The sequence below is a fragment of the Coturnix japonica genome, chromosome 4 (assembly GCF_001577835.2).
Source record: "Coturnix japonica isolate 7356 chromosome 4, Coturnix japonica 2.1, whole genome shotgun sequence".
NCBI lineage: Eukaryota > Metazoa > Chordata > Aves > Galliformes > Phasianidae > Coturnix > Coturnix japonica.
In genome coordinates this window covers 21,233,365-21,252,220 of record NC_029519.1, presented here as the reverse complement: position 1 = coordinate 21,252,220, position 18,856 = coordinate 21,233,365, and the positions used below count along the sequence as shown (strand labels likewise).

Here is an 18,856-nt window from a genome sequence, read left to right as displayed (position 1 = left end):
AAACTGTGAAAATAGAGAAAAGTACGTTGACGTTGAAGAACTCTACACAACAATCTCTTGGAGACAAGTGCTTAAGAAAACAGTCCCAAATTGGACTTCTTCAGAGACGAAACTGATATAAACCATGGACAGAAGGTAGAAAAGAGAAGCTTTCAAAAATATCTGAGCTATAATAATTATTTGTAGGTGGTTAATCAAGGATGCAACTGCTGAACAAGCTTTCCTCACACTTCATAATTTGGAACAGATTTTCTGTCAAATTGATTGCCCAGTTTTAAAAATTCATGAAAAAAACAATTAGTCTGTATTAGTTATAGGAACAAATGTTTTGCCATGTAGAAACAAAACCATTTGTTACGCTGACAGATGGAAATGAGTTTCCCAGTTCTGAATGGATTCTTTTTTCTCATTTCAGTACTCAGAATAGGGAAAGATCCATTCCCAACAAAATGTTAGACTGAAATCATTCAGAGGACAAATGGTCGTACCTCTGAGACCCTCAGAGGCCACCAGTCTGTGAATAATACGTACTCGGCCTGAAGGGACCTGTATCAAGTCCTTGCAAGATTCGAAAACAAAAATTTTCTCTTTGCAGGTAGTTTTCTTGTCTGTGGAAAAAAATGTACCAGGATGGCACCAGAGATGAGTTTGTGCTCCAAAACAAATCTGCTCAAGGATAGAAACATCCTAGCTTTCTCCTTTTAACTGATCAGTGAACCATCATGCAAGAAAAAGATGTCCCAAAAATCATTTCTATATTACATCAATTACCACACCTTGAATGGTCATGTGAAAAATCACATGCATTTAAAACTCTAAAATTAGTGATAAATGGAAGCAGTTTAATAACATTACAACAATGTAATTAAATGTACCACTAAATAAAGACTGATTTAAAGAAATTACTAGGATAGATCATAGGAAAAACCACAGAAAAGGATACATTTTTAAAAATTATTTATATCTTTCCTGGAGTATATTCACTCATCTATTCCAAGCAGGTTAGAATACGTTACTGTCCTCCAAACAAGAGCAGAGGAAGAGAGCAAGCAAAAGAAAGGACAGACAGAAGAGAGGAAGGTAGAAGGAAAACAAACGCATACACATAAAAAAAAAAAACCCTCCCAAAACAACACACACACCTTGTTTCTGGAAGCTTTTAGTTTAGAAGCCATTTCCAAAATGTTTTTGCAAAATTATTTTAAAATGAATGTTACAACTCCTAATTTCCCCTCTATATCCAGGAAACAGGATTATAATCATACTACATTCTCTCTGTTGCTTAGACGGCTGCTGCAATGGAGATACCAATTAAACTTTTTTCAGATCTGTCTCATCAAATGTAAATTCTACAGAATGTTAAAAATAAATAAATAAAAAAAATTCTCACTTTCCCATAGCACCTGGCTGGCTGTTAACACCATTTTGCAGCCAAATAAGCAATTATATGTCTTCTTATATCAACAAAAATAGCTTCCTAGTGCAGGTCATTTTTGTGCCCCGTGTCACTGTTTGCTTTCACAGTTTATCACATTGGTTTTCAATCACCCAAAAACTGCTTTCTGTCATCTATGCTGGAGCTCAGCCATATTTCCTCAACTCTAGTCATGGCTGCAGAATTCAACAATGAAAGGGCTGCAAAAAACCTTCTTGGCTGTGCTTGAGGAACACATTAGTGTTCTTAATCTTCATACAGACTTGAATTATCTAACTCCCTACTGCTGAGCTTTCTAGAGTGAATAAATTGCAAGGCGCAGTGTTTTACTCATTACCAATGTTTTCACGAGGTATGGTTTTACAACTAGATGTTTACAAATATTTCTTAAGTGTCTTCTAGTAAGCATCCTGTACACCACTATCATTAAGTATTTCTCTGCATATTAAATTCTCAATGTACTTCTTTCTGAAGACAAGCTTACAAAGAGGCAGAAAAAAAACAACACAGTCAGCTGAACAGTGATCAGCTGTTAACTCCCAAAAGTCAAAATGCACAAGATGAAATCTCAAGTCCATGCATAATTAATGCATGAACAGAATATTATATTCACATTAAGGAACTCAGAGATAAGAAAATTATGTCATTTTCTGACTGACACAAGAATTGTGTCCAATAAATTACTCAGATTAAAGTCTTTTGTTTAAGCTTTAAGTCCAAAATTTGACTTGTCTCAAAAGCATTACTAAGTTTCTGTTTTGATCAAGAAATACTGTCAAAAGAAGAAAGCCAGGTAACATATAGGAATATAATCTTTTAGAAGGGATAACCAGAAAAGTTGAGGAAGAATAAAAAGAAAATACAGGGCGGTTGGACTTGTGAAATGAAAGCAGAGATTGCAGCAGAAACGCATCATGAAGCATTCAGCACATTTATATACTTACAGACTCAAAGACTATTTACATGAGACTACATTTCTTTGAGGAGGATTACATATACTCTATCCCAGCACACATTTCTATTCATTAAAAAAAAAAAAAAAAAAAAAAAAGCCACATTAGTTCAGACTCAGTCCTGACTAATGGATTTATTCTGGTGATCAGTGGAAACATAATTCATCTAGGGACAAAAAAAAAAAAAAAAAGCATTTCATTCAAAACAATGGAAACAGTTCTGAAGGACTGCAGCATGATGCTTTGAATTGCATGAATTACAGCCCAGCCCTTCCCAAACATACAACAGTTATCTAGAAGGAGATTATCTGGAAGTTCTTTCTAGAACACATTCATAATATTAATTACATAAACTATAATGAAAGCTTAAAAAGCAACAACAGCAACAAAAAACAAACAAACAAAAAACAACCCACCAAAAAACAGTGAAAGCAGAAATTTAAGTGAATTCCTGTGTGTCATGTTCAGCATGGCCACAAACCATAATTCCTGAACTACAATGCTTACAAATTTCAGAGTCAAAATTTCCAAGCTTATCTGTCATAGCTTTATAGATTCTGAACTACATAACAAAATTACCTTGCTGGCTATTTTTAGAACTGGAACAGCAATATTTAACTGCAAAAATATTTATTGCAAAAGGTCAATGCCTGAGAGCACCCCTGGTTCTCCATGAATTGATTAGTTGTGTAAATGCTTCTATGAAGAAGCTCTGCTGTGTGCATATATGTTTCAACTACAAATACTGAGCAAATCTTGATAGTCTCTTGTTAACACAATGTATTGTTTTAAAACTTCATAAAAGGAAATACTACATGCAAAGACAGATATGTCAGTACTTCTGACTACAGAAATGTGATGATTAGGATAAAATTATATTTTCATAAGCTAATTTCTTCATCTGAGAGAAAACCCTTATTTCCATTCTGCATTATTGCCTTAAAAATAATAATAATAATAATAATAAAAGTCATAATGGAAAAACACTGGAAGTTTTGTTGTCTTTTTTGACAGTGCCTTTCCCCACTTTCCATTCCTTATACTTCTCTATCACTCATATGGCATGCTGATTCACATTACTTTACTTTGTTATAGTCCAGATTACTGGAACTAACCAATGCGATACCACTTACATGACAGGTTTGCTAAAGCATTTTAGCGAACAAACCCTAACAATGGTGATTGGTAACACATTTTGTTACATGCTAAAAATAATAAGAATTTTTCAGATTCAGATTTTTAAGAGCTACAGGAAAAAAAAAAATGCAGCAAAATGCGAATCCCAGATGCTTCTGGATTGCTTCCAAAGTTTTCAGAGAGGGAAATGTTTTGTTGTTTTGTTTTACATGACATAGCATACCTATGCATATGTGTGAACAAGAAAAGCATGATGCAAAATGACACTACTAATACGAGTTGTTACTCTGCCATAGCCAGATTATCATAATCTAGTCTCAGCAGGTAATTGCAAAGACCTCTGTTGTGCAAATCTGTCCACAGATCTGGAACTTTGCTTATGTCTAAATTACTTCATTCAACGGTCCTTCTACAACATAAACTGACAGCTCTGATCTGCTCCAGAGAAATTACAGTCCAATAAAGATAGACAAATTTTTGGAAAATATGAAGATCTGTTTTTCTGCAGTATGCTACGAAGTGCAAAGTTTGGCAAGAAAGAACCCATAATGCTAAGCAAATGTTCTATCACAAGTCACTAATTTTATAAGTAATGTAATATATTAAGAGACCTGAGTGAAAAAAAGGCAGGAGTATAAACAGCATGTAATTCATATCACACATTAGAAGTGGGATTTGGAATACAACTTAGCAATAGAACTTGAGAGAAAAGAAATCTAACAGAAGTTTAGGAACACTCATTAGATTTCCTTTCTCCGACTTATCTTACAAAGCTTATTTAAACTCCTTTGTAACGCAGATGTATGAACGTGCATTCTATGTATTTTCTGTTATATGTAGATGTTACAATTCAGAAAGAAAAGTGGATTATATTTTTGCAAATAAAACAAAATTAAAACTGTGGTGAAAATTACAAGGGAAGGACAGCTCACTTTCATACCAAAACACAATATTCATTCCACCCAGGCAGTGCGTGCTCAGAGGCTCTTGCAGGTACACAAGAGTGATTTTCTGTACCTGAAAAGAAGTGTGCCTTGAAGCCTTTTTTTGACACGGTATTGTCAGACCTGAACTCAATTCGCATGTTGTTGTACTGTGAGGTGATAACTTCAGGCACTTCCGTACCACAGAATTTACCATGTAGTTTAGAATCAGAAGAAAGACCACTGCGAATCTCCACATAATCATATTTGCACACCTGGGAAAAGAGAGACCTTTATTTTTTTTTAGCTAACCAAAGGAAAAGCATGAAGTTATTTACAAACGCGAGAACTTCAAATACATCTGAAAACATTTGTAAATGCTTGCAGTTGTTCACTGACTTTACATGAGCATACTTAAAAGCCAGTAAGACAGCGGTCATACATTTATACTCAAAATTCTAATATTTTTCACAATCTATTAGGTATTTCAATTTTAAAATGCTTAAAATATTAACTAAATCTAAAAAGTAAAAATATTGGTATTAGGCTAAAATCTAGAAATGTTCATCCTATAAATTTACAATTTTCTTTATGCAATAAGCCAACTACCCAAAACCAACGAACAATCAACAGTTTGCTCCACAGAAATTAAAAAGAAAACTTAGAATCATACAAGAGAGGTGTTTATCACAGCATTTTACTATAAGCAGACTGACCTAGCTGTAGATATCCCTCTTCATTGCAGAGGAGTTGGACTAGATGACCTTTAATGGTCTCCTCCAACTCAAATGATTCTATGATTCTGTGATCTTCATTTACTCATTAATATATAAATCTGCAATATTAACTCTACAAATCTTTCTTTAAGTGTAGCATAGCTATAATTCAGAGGGCTAATGTGTGTGGTTTTCCCTGAACAATTAAAAAAATAATAATAAAAATAAGATACAATAATGTAATAAAAAGCCTTATGCAAGGCCCACGATAATACATTCAATGCATAATCCCTTGGTCGACATAAAGCCCTCCACTTAAAAACTTCTAAGCTTCTTAGGCTCAACTATCAATCATTTAATCAAAAACATCCCAGCTGCCTGCAATTAATAGCTTAAGAGAAAACAGTGGCCAGGAGGATTCATACCAAGCTTAGACTGTCCATTAAATATACGTTGTATTTGATAAATCACAATGTATAATCATAAAAGAAATGTTGAAGTCATATTTATACAACATTAGAAACAAAGATATATAAAAATTGAGTTTCTATTACATGTTGATTTATATTAGTTGTAAGATAAATAATAATAATGCCTACTGCTTTCAAATATAATTCACAATATCTATAATTTCAACAGTATACCAGTGATGAACTTTGATGCTCTTATAGGTTTAGATAAAAAAAAAAAGCAATGTAATTTGAGATTGGTCTTACTTCCTTTTTACAGCCCTCTATAAAATACAAGTAAAATTAAAAGATAATTGCAAAATTAAAATTGAAAAATGTAAAAGCAAAATATTACAATTTTTATATTTGTACTTCATAGAGCTCCTAAAACAACAACAAAATTAAAGCATTTGCTAATTGTACACAGGAAGACATTAAGTCTGCACTCAGAAAATGTCTGAATGTCCCATATGTCCCATTTATATTTCTTCTGATTTTCACAGATGAACGTACTGCTAGTTAACAATATAAAGCTGAAGTTGATTTAGTACCACTGAAGAGGGTCAAAACAAAGCTATAAACATTGAAAAACCTCTATTTATGTATTTTTCATATCTGTAGAGTCCACATGTCCTGCATAACCTTAGAAAACAGATAAAACTTCATGGGCCTTGATGCAAATCTGGTGTAAATATCAAGAAATTGCAGGAAAAAAAAAAACATGTATGAGTGTAGCAAGGGAATTCGATGGTATAACAAAGCCAAGCCTAGGAAGCAGAATTTAAACATTAATGCGAAACCCATACCTCTAGATAGCCAACAAGCCCTACAATGTGCCCACTGTTTTGCCTGAAGCTAGAGGGAGCAGTGATCTCTGCTCTGTCCCTCTCTCCTGGGATGAGAAAGGATTTAGGGACTACCTGAGCTTCCCTGCTTGGTGGGTGCCACCTACAGCAAGCACTACATGCTCCTGGTCTGCACCAATAAGAGTCCAGTCCAGTGGTGGAAGCTGGCATGTGACTTGCTCCTAACAGAGCTTTGGGCAGAAGTACTGCAGTTGTGCTGTTTCAAAGTCCATCTACTAAGTAGACCCAAACCAGATTCACTCAGAGAAAAATGCCATTCTTCAAACAGAGCTGTTACTCCATTGTGCCTTATTTAGAGTACTGTTCCTTGTAAAACATTCACCCGTGAGAGGCTTATAAGTGATTTAAATGTTCCCTGTCTCGGTCGCTAACCAAACTTTAAGCATATTCTTTGTAGTACTAGTCTGTAAAGATGATTTGGTTTCTTCAGATTTTCTTGTCTTGAATTCTTTCCAGCACATCTCAGACATTTGTTCTGTTTTACTTTGTTGATAAAAAAGAAAAGTCAGCTGAGACTCAGCAGAGAACATTTCTTCTAAATTTCTTATAATACATATACATTCAGTTGATATGTAAAAGAAAGATACTCTCTCCATGTTTGTTTTGAAAGAACCCAGAAACAGTCCCAGAACAAAACCAAGAATATTTATGGTTATTGTCAGCGTATGAACAGTTAAGTAAGGGTTTTATTAGGCAATATCTATTTCTAAGCGCTCATTAAACTGTTTAGCATATAACGGATTGTGAAGCTTTTTGTTCACAGTTACTCACTTCATTGCCTTCTAACTCAAAAAACTCAAACTTCATTGAAATTCGGTACTGCGTTGGGGCAACCACCTGCCACACACAGTTTTTGTTTGGAGGATATTCTTTGGGCCACCCTGGTGTGGTTATAGTCCCATTTAGCTTTGTCAGAAGTCCTCCACAAGCAGCTGTAAAATGAAAAGGGAGAGCATCATTTCTGGAATGAAACTGTGTTTTACTGTAAACAGAAGCACACTGAGCAGATTCAGTCCTCTCATTACTTACACTATTGTAATGCCCAGACAGACTAATCAGAATCTTGTTTTATCATGCTTGGTGCAAACAAAGAGAAAGAGACAGCCCCTATCCTGAACAGCTTGCAGGTTTGTGGACATAGATAAGTTTCAAGACTACACATGGCTTTATCATATTCATTCTTTTCCCTTCCCTCCAGAGACTCTGGTTATTCTCTCACAGCCTTTCCCATGCAAGTCCTCTGACCTCACTTCTCTCCTCAGGACCTTGATCACCCTTTTCTGACAGACAGGCTACTCAAGATGCAGTTCACATTGCCCTGGCTTCTTTTATTGATCACTGATCCAGAATCTGTCCTATTTTAGCTCATATATGTGCCTCCTGATAACCTACAAGGTACAGTCATTTCTTTAGGACAGCAATCTGTTCAGACATAATTATGTTTGCTGAAATACAGATGTTCAAATAACACAGCAAATATCTATTTGGAATGTAAAATACTGTACAGTATGTGTGAATGCAGTTCTAATAGCAAAAGATAAACATATTAATCTTTTCCATCTGAGAAAAAAAATGTTGAAAAAAAAAATGTAATGGGATTCACAGTGGTTCTCATCCACAGCCTGTTCCATTTGTACCATCATGGCACCAAGACAGTATTGAAAACCATCCACAAAACTTTCAGAGAAACGTGGAAGTTCTCTTCCTTCTTTCAACTGCTGTGTGCTAATGCTCAGTACTTTCTTGAACATACTGAAAACCGATACCTGTCATCTAGCTGATGGCCATGCACACTCCATCAACACTAACATGGCTGGAAGAAGTCCCAAAATCACCCAGTCTGCACAAACGGTACATCAGACTACTGGGTTTCTGTTTTTCAGTATCACTACATTGTTCCTTGAGGCAGTGGTGGGAAATATGAAAGTACTGAGGAACTCTTAAAGCCCTCCCATATGCTGCCAGCAAGGGAGATTTGGATTAAACAGCATGAAGCAATTTTCTGGGCATGTCAACACTGCAGTGAAGCACTGGGCAGAGTTTGAGTTGGAGGCTTCTAGTCTGGCATCATATGTGAATTAAAACAGCTGAGGCACCCTTCAAATTGCCAAACTGTACTCTAGGATGTAGTGCTGACTGTAACAACGTAGTGACTTTAATTCAGTAATCCCAGTGAGCATCTACAGATGGTAGATAATACATCATGTGGAACAAATGCATTTACACTTCTAGGGATAGCTTGGGGGTTTTGCTCCTGCACTATTTAGCATGACTCCTCCTTTTTCCTGAACTGCTTTCTTGTTTGCGTGCTGAAGAATTACCGCTTCTCTCCTAATTAGAGGAAGAAGGAAGCATTTTCTGAAAGATGGGTAATCTTCCCTAATGTTTGGACTCAGATCATTAGACAGACTAAGCCAAATTCCTTCCATATATTTGGACTGATGATCAAAGGGCCTACCTCTGTCTGCCTCCACTAGATTAACCTCATTTTCTGCATGCTGACTAATACACAGATATTTCAGTACACCAGATCTTCTAAAATAACTTATTTTTAACATATGCTCACTATTAAATTTAAGGAGGGGAGAAAAAAATAAAAAAGCAATCAGCTCAATGACACATTCAGACTGCTATGCCTATAGTCACGATCTATGTCTACCTCAAACACAAAAACCAATCAACACCCACAGAATCAAAAGCAGAACAATAAATGCAAAGAATCCAGGCAAAACTACCCCAGATTGTGACAAATCATGAGTGAAAGCCAGGGAATTGAAAACTAAATAGAGAGCAGTGAATCATATCTGAAGGAAACCATAGCACAGAACACTTCAATTTTCAAAATCTATTCACCCCTGAAACACAAATAGATGAACTTAGGTAAGTGTAACTCATGCTATCCCTGAATGTATTAATGTTTATGAATAAAAATCTAAATAATAATTGCTATGTAATGATCAACAGCTTTTGCTTCTTTCTCTTCATATGAAAACTATATATGAAGAAAAAGCTTATCTCAGTTCAATCCTATGTTTACACAAACTTCAATTTATCAGGTTTTTACTTTTCCAATTGATTATGTGAGCAAATTTCACTCATCCTGAAATGCAGAATTTTTTTTTCCAGCAATAAAAGCCCAAAATCTGACTAGGATTAGGGAAGATTTCTCTGACTTTCAGGATCCTGACAGACAGAAAAGTCAATGATCAGACTGGCAGTGGTGAGGATTTATCTGAGTTTTGTGCTGGAATAAAAGATCCTGCTAAAATAATGGATCTACTGCAGTCAAAGGCAGTGAAGGGGATCATTCAAGTTCCTGACAGCAGCACACTGCTCTGCTGATAATTCTCTCTTTGCACAAAAATGGAGGCTTTGATTTAATCAGGATGAGTAATATAACATGAAGCTGGGGAAAGTATGAAGTTATTTGTAGTGTTTCCAACCGACTACCAGGAAAACCTGAAATGTTAAGTGAGTGACAGCCATCCAACAAAAGATGACTGCTATGGAGAGAGACATAGCCCAAGTACCATTGCTTTCAAGGTAGCTCTGGTTTTCCAGGCTTACTTCACAGACCTTACATTGCTAGTAGAGAACATATGAATGGCAAATGATTGAAGCCTGGATCTTCGAGACCTGAGAGCATAGCAACACACTGTACCTTCACAGCTCTTTTTGTCAGGACCAAGTTCATAGCCAGGATCGCAGGCGCACTGGTAACTGCCCAGAGTGTTAACACAGCGCTGCTCACAGCCACCATTGTCAGGTTTGGCACATTCATCTTCCTCTGCCAAGACAGGGAAGAATGAAAAATGTGTTAAATAATTACCTTTCTCAGCTGTAAGTGATGGATCACTATTAACACCAAAAGAAGTATATGTGCCATTATAAGGTGTGCTACAAAACACACTGTGGATGCTGACTAGAGCACTTTTAAACACTAAGGAGGCCTGTAATGGAGAAAATAAGAATGTGTATTTTTTTGTGGATTTGTTTTGCTTTGCTTTTTTACAGTATCTGCTGACAGCTGCAGATCTAATTTATAAGCACTTTGTTGGCAACACACAATAATTTAGGCAGCATTAATCTAAAGGTTGTATACAGTATTGAAAGAAAGATTGAAAATCCGCAGCAGGGTCACTTGAAGGGCACTTTATCTCCCACAGAATCAATTTGTGCATTATCCCGAATTCATACTCAAAAACAGATTAACAGAATCCTCAAATCCCAGGTTTTCATTCTATTGATATTAAAGTGAACAAGATACATCAAGGCGGGGGAGGGAAGGGAACAGTACATTGTCTGTACTAGCTGTGAAGTATACCCATGAGGTTCATTTTTAAAACACTCCTCAGATGTTGAAATATTATTTCCTTAAAATCTCAAACAAGTAATTCCTGAAGAGTAAAACAGAGCTCCCACCCTTATGTCTACAGCCTTCAAAGTTTTAATTGTCTAGAGTGAAAACTAATGGAGTAAGAAAATCTTATGCAAAGCTTGGTGGCTTTGCAAGGGAGCAAAAAGTCTTTCCTTGTGATATGACTTGTATTCTAGGGGCTAGCATGGCCCAGTAGCTGCTGTTGCCTTTCACTGTGCCTTAGGAAGCACAGAGCAGGAACTCCACAAACTAGAGGCAGACACTGAGGCCACTGGTCACTCCATGGTTTCTCAGCTCTTTTTTTCACCTTGATGATGGACAACAATAAGCTGATAATTCAGCAGAATAGACAGAAGGAACATGTAGTTTCAAAGAAAACAATTTTAGTAGAAAAGACCTAGTCATCTCTATTATGGTTACATTATTTAACTTTATATTTGATAATGCAATTAGCCCAAGGAATGTGTTTTGCAAGAATAGATATGTTTCAAGGTGCTTCCAAATCAAGTTGATATTTTTAATCTGAAGAGAGCAGACAGTTGGACTAAATATCTACCTCTACTCTTCGGACATATTTTACAATTTTGTTGGATATAAACTGCATGTCCAGGTTTAAAAACAAACAAACAAGCAAAAACAAGAAAAAACAAACAAACAAAAACCCTGCAATGTTACAGAACTGTAAAAACAGGTTCAAAAATATATTTTTAATCCCATTATATATATATAAAAATATATATTATTTATATATTTATATATTTATATATAAAAAAATATATATTTCTTTTAAAGGATAGAACACAGAATCACAGAATCATTATGATTGAAAAGACCTCTAAGATCATCCAGCCCAACTCCAACCTATTCCCACCATTTCTACTTGTCATGTTCCTCAGTGCCACATCTCCATGATTCTTTAACACCTCCAGGGACAGTCCACCATCTGCTTGTGCAGCCTGTGCCAATGCCTCACCACTCTCCTGAGAAGAAATTTTTCCTAATATCCAACCCGATCCTCCCCCTATCGCTGTTGTCTGTGAGAAACAGCTGACCTCCACCTCTCCACAATCTCCTTATAGAAAGCAATAAGGTCTTCCCTGAGCCTCCTCTTCTCCAGACTGAACAATCCCAGTTACCTCAACTGCTCCCCATAAGACAGTTATTATGCTTCAGACACTTAACTAGCTTCAGTGCCCTTCTTTGTACAGGCAAATGATAAGAAGTTCACAGGAATGAAAATAAGCTTTAAAATTTACCTTTAAAAAAGTTAGCTGCAAATCCTGCTTTGTTAACTGTTCCATCAGAAACAAACTTCATCCACAGAGTATTAGAGGTAGATCTAATGTCTTCTGGCTTGTCATAGCCACAGAAGTGACCAATCAAAGGGCTGTTCTCATTCATTCCATCTCGAATTTCCAAGTAGTCGTATGCACAATTGTCATGTCTTTCAATCTGTAAAAAAAAAAAAATAAATATATATATATATATATATATATATATATATATACACATATATATATTTGTATATATAATAATACTTTTTGAAGGAATTTATTTCAACTTGACCATATAAAATATAAATCACACAACAAAATAGAAAATTTTATAAAATATTTTGGGATTCAGACACTTAGGAGGGTAATGAAAAAAAGCAGAATCACTGTTTAAAATACTCCTTTAAAAAAAAAAACAACAACAAAAAACAAACAAGAATTAAAATTGGAGATTATTACAGAGGATAAAACAATCTAAGTGGGACAAGTAACTAGGGTGAGACAAGCTCATCTCCAAGCTTTCCCATGTTCTGCCAAATTCCTGTTGCTCTGAGTTCAAGTAAATTCTTCTCTCATGTACTTGCACGTACACATAATTAATGATTCAATAACTAAACAGTTCAGAAATATCAGTTGGTTTTGAAATGTTATAAAGATCATTTTTATTAATATGAAAAGATCTGTAGATGTTGCCAACCTGCTCAACTTCAGATGGAGGTCAATATTTTATTTTCTGTCCTTATTGTAAACACAGCATAAAATTTTGCATTTGTCAGCACCCAAGGATGTTGCAGGGCAGTTGAAAAAAATCACAGTGAATGAAGAGTTTGAAGCATTTGTACAATTAGACACAAATACACTTCTAAAATTAGCAGCTACTTAACCAGCCAATAGAACTGAAAAATATCATTGTTATTTTTCTGCAGCCAAAGAACTTGGTTTATGTTGCATGATTCCTGATTTCAGGTGACTTTGTCTTAATTCCAGAGTCAAAAAGTTAATCTTTTTCATACTGTCAGAGCGAAGTACTGAAACCAGAACAACTGAAAATGTACCTCTCGTTTAAACAACCTGCCAGAGGATAGCCAACCACAGACCAGCATGCCAGTGGCCACATTTGCATTTCTACTTGGGTAAGTCCTAAGTTCTTTACGTAACAGAATTTTCAGAATCAATCAGAGGAATTGTTACAACAGAAAAAGCAAAAGCAGACTGAATGGGATCCTATCTGAAGCCTAGATAATAACAGTGCCTCTGTTTATGACAGAATATCTTTCCAAACAATTGAAAATCTTCTCAATCTGCGTCATTTACTTCATGTTACTCAATATAGCACCCCAGTTATGAACACATTACCTAAATCCAAGTACTCAAAACTAAATCCTGTATGGAAATAATTGTTCAACCAAGTGGCTGAATCGTGGAATGTGTTTGGGGCATAGAGAGAACAGTTAGGGAGAATTCAACACATATCAGCTCTGCTAAAAGGACAACAATCAATTCAAAGCCCAGAAAAATCCACATCTAATAGTCTGACAAATCTTTACTTAGCTGCACATTCACATTCTGCTCTGTCTGAGCATTATGACTACCTCTAAGCTCAGTGACCACCACAGACTAAGGAGCTTTCATTTAGCACATTAGGAATTTTGCTTCCTTTATGTAAGAGGGAAATCTAGGAGGAGGGGCTGTTTGATTTTATTTCATTTTAATGGCATCAAAACATGGCTCTTACACACAAAATTTCTCTGTCTTCTTTCCAGCTTTCCAATTCTTCAAGTAATTTTCTCCCACTCTTTTCTCTGGCACAAACCATATTACCATTTGCTGTAATTTTTCAGTTATTTGCTCAGGAGTTATTTTGGGCCAGAATTAGAGAAATGAGAAAAGTCCCAGAGATTTAGGGTGGAACTACCTCTTACAGACTTCACTGGCAGCTGAGTACAACTAATGTGGTCAGACATGCACATGAGCACTGCTAAGTCTTTGGCGCTGTAATACAGATTGCAAACTTTCATTAATCTTAATAAATGCATGACATCATATACAACTTGCCTTATAATCTCAAAAAAAACCACCAAAAAACAAAAAACAAACAACAAAAAACAAACAAACAAAAAAAAACCACAAAAAAACAAACAACCCCACAACCTAAAAAACAACTCATATTGCACTCTAATGTAGAAAGAAGTAACCTGGCACAAAGCCCATTAAAATCAAAGAAGGAATTGTGTATTTTCCCCCACGTCTGCAGTCTTTACACAACTCAAACTTTTAATTAACATCTGTTTTTTTCCACATTTTCCATGTTCTATGGGGCATTATGGAAATTATTATTTTTAAAGGTGAAGTGTAGCTCTGAGTTACATGTACCAAACTCATACTGAGGTAAAATGTAAGGGGTTTTCTTTCTTTTTTCCTTTTTTTTTTTTTTCCTGAGAGTCAGTCCTTATTTTTGGCAGAAAAAAAATGCTAAAAATCCATTTTGTATAACAGCAAGTTGCAAAGCTTCCAAAGGCTACAAAAACCAACCAACCTAGAGTGCTATTGATTTCTAATAAAGTAATTCAAAGTGATGGCCATTCTACCATAATATTTTATTTTTAGAGTGCCACTACTTCAATTGATGCCACTAACATTAATACACTAAGGGATTAAATAGTTATAGCTATATATAAATTAAAAAATAAGAATAGTGTTTCCGAGAAGCAATAAGTGGTTTTAAGGCTGGTAAGTAAGAGTAGCTTTTACCTGTGCAAACCTCATGTTTTACAGTATTGTGGTAAAATATTGGAAATGCAGCCTTATAAAGTTCTATTATACTTTCATAAGTTTTTCATTCTTCCTTTTACAATGGCAAGAAATCTTCCCAAGTTAATGACAGGACAGCCAGTAAGCCTAGTTCTAATTGGAATGATCTGGTAACACTTAATTCACTGGAGCAATAACATTTCATAAGTTTAAAACTTCATGTGGACAGGAAAAAAAAAACCACATAAAATGTCAGGGAAAAAAAAAAAAAAAGAAAAAAAGAAAAAAAAGAAAAACCAAACAGGTTTTATTAGAGAACGGCAGTCCTTTTAAGAGAATGAATGTACCATTGGATCTGAAGGATTTGGAAGAAACCCAAAATTTGAATGGCATTGGTGTCTTACATTGAAAAAAATGACAGAAAAATTCCTAAGTCAGTCCCATAAGCACAAGAAAACAATGAGAAATCTCCTGATTAAATGGAAAGCTAGGTAACTTCTCAACATCATTCTCATGAGGAAAAAAAAAAATTCTTTCACATCATTCCAGCTTTGAGAAAAAGAAGAAAAAGAAGAACAAAAAAACCCTCACAAAAAACCAAAAAGATTTTATCAAAAGATAAAGATTCAAGTAGCAAATTTGAAAGCAATTACATTTCAGGCAAAATCATTCCATTACATTTTTTTTCATTATTATCTTTTTGTTGATACAGTTGAACTCCTGTTCAGGTATACATATCTTGACTCAGGTAATGGACTTCTGTCAGAAAAGGTGGGATGTACGTCTAGAGGAACTTCCAACATCACTCCTTCAGGAGATTAGATGCATTTTATTCCCACAAAAAATAATTGAAATGAACATTATTTGCATGGATTTAAAGAGGGCCACTGACACAAAGAAGTGTAATGTGGCTCAGCCCTGGAAACCTTGTGTCTTGTCTTGGATTGTCAGTATTTGTAAACACAAGTCTTTAAAAAGATAAACACAAGGACCACTTGTTTTCAGAGAGCAGTATAATAGAGGAAGCTATAACAGTGAAATGTAAAAAAATAAAAATGGAGTTCCCAGTCCTCCCATCTCTGGCATTATACAGGTACCGGAAAATGGAGCTCCCCCCAAGGCAGCCAAGAAAGAGGAGGCAATCCCACACTTGGTGGAAAACTCATGGCCCACAGCAGGCAAAACAGGATGACTCACTGATGCAGTCTGAAATTCTCAGTTTCCCCAGTGCTTTCATTTCAGAGAGGAGGTTATTTATACAGTTATTTTTTCTAGCATTACATATGGATAATGAGAATTCCTCATACTTAAGTGTACCTTTCAAAGGACAGAGAAGTAATTTTCTCACAAACACACTGCAATAACTCTTTGGCCTGACATTTACTTTTTTTGATCTAAGCTGGCACAAGGAACTGTGATTTTCAAACAGCTTTATGTTTTACTGGGCAGCTCACCAAGGATTCAGTCCAGAGAGGGACTTAGTACCAAAACAGAGAACACCTACGTTCCCGTGCTTGGACCTGAAATGGAAATCAGCCCTGACAACGAATGTCTAGGCAGGGCACTTCACTTTCCAAAACAACTCCAATTCTTTGCAGGCAGCCCTGAAGAACAGCCAGTAAGAAACACAGCAAAGATATATGTAAAAGAACTCCTCATTTGGTACTCAAGGGCATCTTGTCACTCTGGATTCACATATCAGAAAAGTGTGTGCCTTTCGAGTCCTTAATTGGGCCACACTTCAAAACAAATTGAGCAGAGGTGCTAACTTCCTTTTGACTGAAAATATCACCCAACTATACTGCCCAGTTTCTTTCTTCGGAGGAGTCAGCCCATGACTCGCCTCTAGAGAGTGCCATAATTCTAAAGTCTGCAGAACTGCAGTGTAACAGATCTTACTGCAGCCTTAACCACTACTAAAATGGTGCTCATTTTCCCTGTATAGATGAAATTTAACTACAGTCAGTGCAAGCAATAACGTAATATGCATGTAGATCAACTCTAAGCATCTGCATCTCCTGCACAGTGTCATTCCCCTTGTGATTACAATAAAAAATACTGAGCAACAATGTCAGACTAGTAAGGCTCCATATCTGTCCATAAACTACGTTATGGAGGTTAAGGTTAGTGCTTAAAAGAAAGTTGAGTGAATGAGGCCATACTCTTTCCAGCGATGTATAGTGACAGGACAAGGGGCAACAAATACAAACAGGAATACAGCCAAATTCCATACAAGCATGAAGAAGAACTTCTGTGAACAGCATTTGAAAGGTTCTTTGGTAGGAAGAGCTTACCATGCCTGCACTAGACCAGACCAGACTAACCATATTACTAAATTTACCTACAAACTTCAAAGCAGTGTACATGTACATATATATATATATATATATATATAATGCATTAATATTGTTTTTCTTTTCTGTTCTTATTATTTACTATTGTTTAGCAATGTTTACATGGAAAGATGTATTATAAAGGCACATGGATATGACTTGCCACAGTTTTGATTTCTTCCCCTTCTAAATATACATTTGTAAACTGCACCTATGTAGACATATATTTTTTATGTAACATTTTGTTTTCGTACAATTCCAAACATTGCAATGTCTTCTTTTGAGATTTCTTTTTTAAAGGTAAGATTCAGCAAAGACACTAAATTCCTTTCATTTAACAGGATTTTGAAGCAGACTTGCTGAACTGGATTATGTATTTGTTAAACTGCAAGAATTGCCAGCACTTGAAACATTCCAAATCCAATAGCATAGGTAACATAAAGACCTTTAATCTTCTCAAAAATTTCTGCAAATAAAGGAAGATCTCATGGAGAGCTGAATTAGATTCTGGATGTTATTTATCATAGAGAATTCATAAATTCCCTCACAGGTTTAAAGGATTTCACTTTAACGTCACTGCCATTTATCCACTAGATGGTTTTCTGAGTTAGGTTAAATAAGTTTACCTCAAATGCTTGAAAGGTTAATCCTACATTGTAGTTTTCAGACACTGTTATTTTCCACACGCATTCCTTCATTGGTCTGTAGTCATCAGGGTAATTGGGAGACTGGATCTGGCCTTCGTTTTTGTGGATTTCACCTCCACAGATTGCTGGTAAAAAGCATGAAAGTCCAAGTCAATAATGACATTTACAGTCCCCCACACCCAAACCAACATTTTTATGTCCCTCTTCTTTTAAAAACTAATAAGAAGAAAATACTTATAAATCTAGCAAGGACAAATTTTTAACATTTAGTCTACAATACATATTTCAGTAAGCAAATGCTGTAGAGCACCATTTCTAGTAGTGCTAAATGTGTTTATAATGTTGAAGGCAACTTTGAAATCACTGGTAATCTTTTATATTATTATTAATTAATATATTAATATTAATTATATTTTACAGCATATAATTAAATGGTCAAAATAATGTTCAATTTTGTTCACATTTAAAATATATTTAATATACCTTCTCAGTTTACTAACCTTTAGAAAGAAAAATAAAAAAGAAACCCTATATTTTATAATAGCCCAGACATTTTGGCCTACAGATTATCACTACAAGTTTATACTAAGTTTGAAGAAATAGTTCATATTAATAACAAATATTTGCATGAAAAGTAAATGCACTGTCTCAGGATCCATACCGATAGACACATGGAGAGCTGTAAATAGCTATTTAATCCTAGGGTTTACTACCATGGATTCAATATTTAAGAAAACACACTCTATTTTAAACAGGTGAATGTAGACTTCATAATACACTCAGTGTGTGGGAGTACCTCTTTATTAAGTTATCCCAGAACATATGGAAAACTTTAGTCAGATTTTCTGAAGAATGAACAGAAAGTACTCAGATAATTATTTCCTCACACTGAGCACAAGAACATGAATATTTAGTTAAGTAAAGAACAGGCAAAACATATTACGAAAAATATCAGTGATGTCTCTGAAAAATAGGTCATCTGAAAACTGATCCC

The 18,856-nt window shown here is 35.3% G+C and overlaps 1 protein-coding gene across 4 annotated transcripts in view; it reads right to left on the bottom strand.

Annotated features, from left to right (window-relative positions):
• TLL1 (tolloid like 1) overlaps positions 1-18,856 on the bottom strand; it is a 132,960-nt gene that overhangs the window by 17,128 nt on the left and 96,976 nt on the right. For 2 of the 4 annotated variants that reach the window (XM_015860960.2, XM_015860961.2), the window contains 5 exons: positions 17,842-17,987; positions 12,114-12,309; positions 10,141-10,266; positions 7,251-7,411; positions 4,543-4,723 (listed from right to left, as the gene is read on the bottom strand). In XM_015860960.2, the coding sequence (XP_015716446.1) occupies positions 4,543-4,723; positions 7,251-7,411; positions 10,141-10,266; positions 12,114-12,309; positions 17,842-17,987 (810 nt within the window). Of the gene's footprint in view, positions 1-488; positions 609-4,542; positions 4,740-7,250; positions 7,412-10,140; positions 10,267-12,113; positions 12,310-17,841; positions 17,988-18,856 lie in introns of those variants that run through there. The other 2 variants (XM_032444243.1, XM_015860962.2) reach the window with 2 other exon arrangements.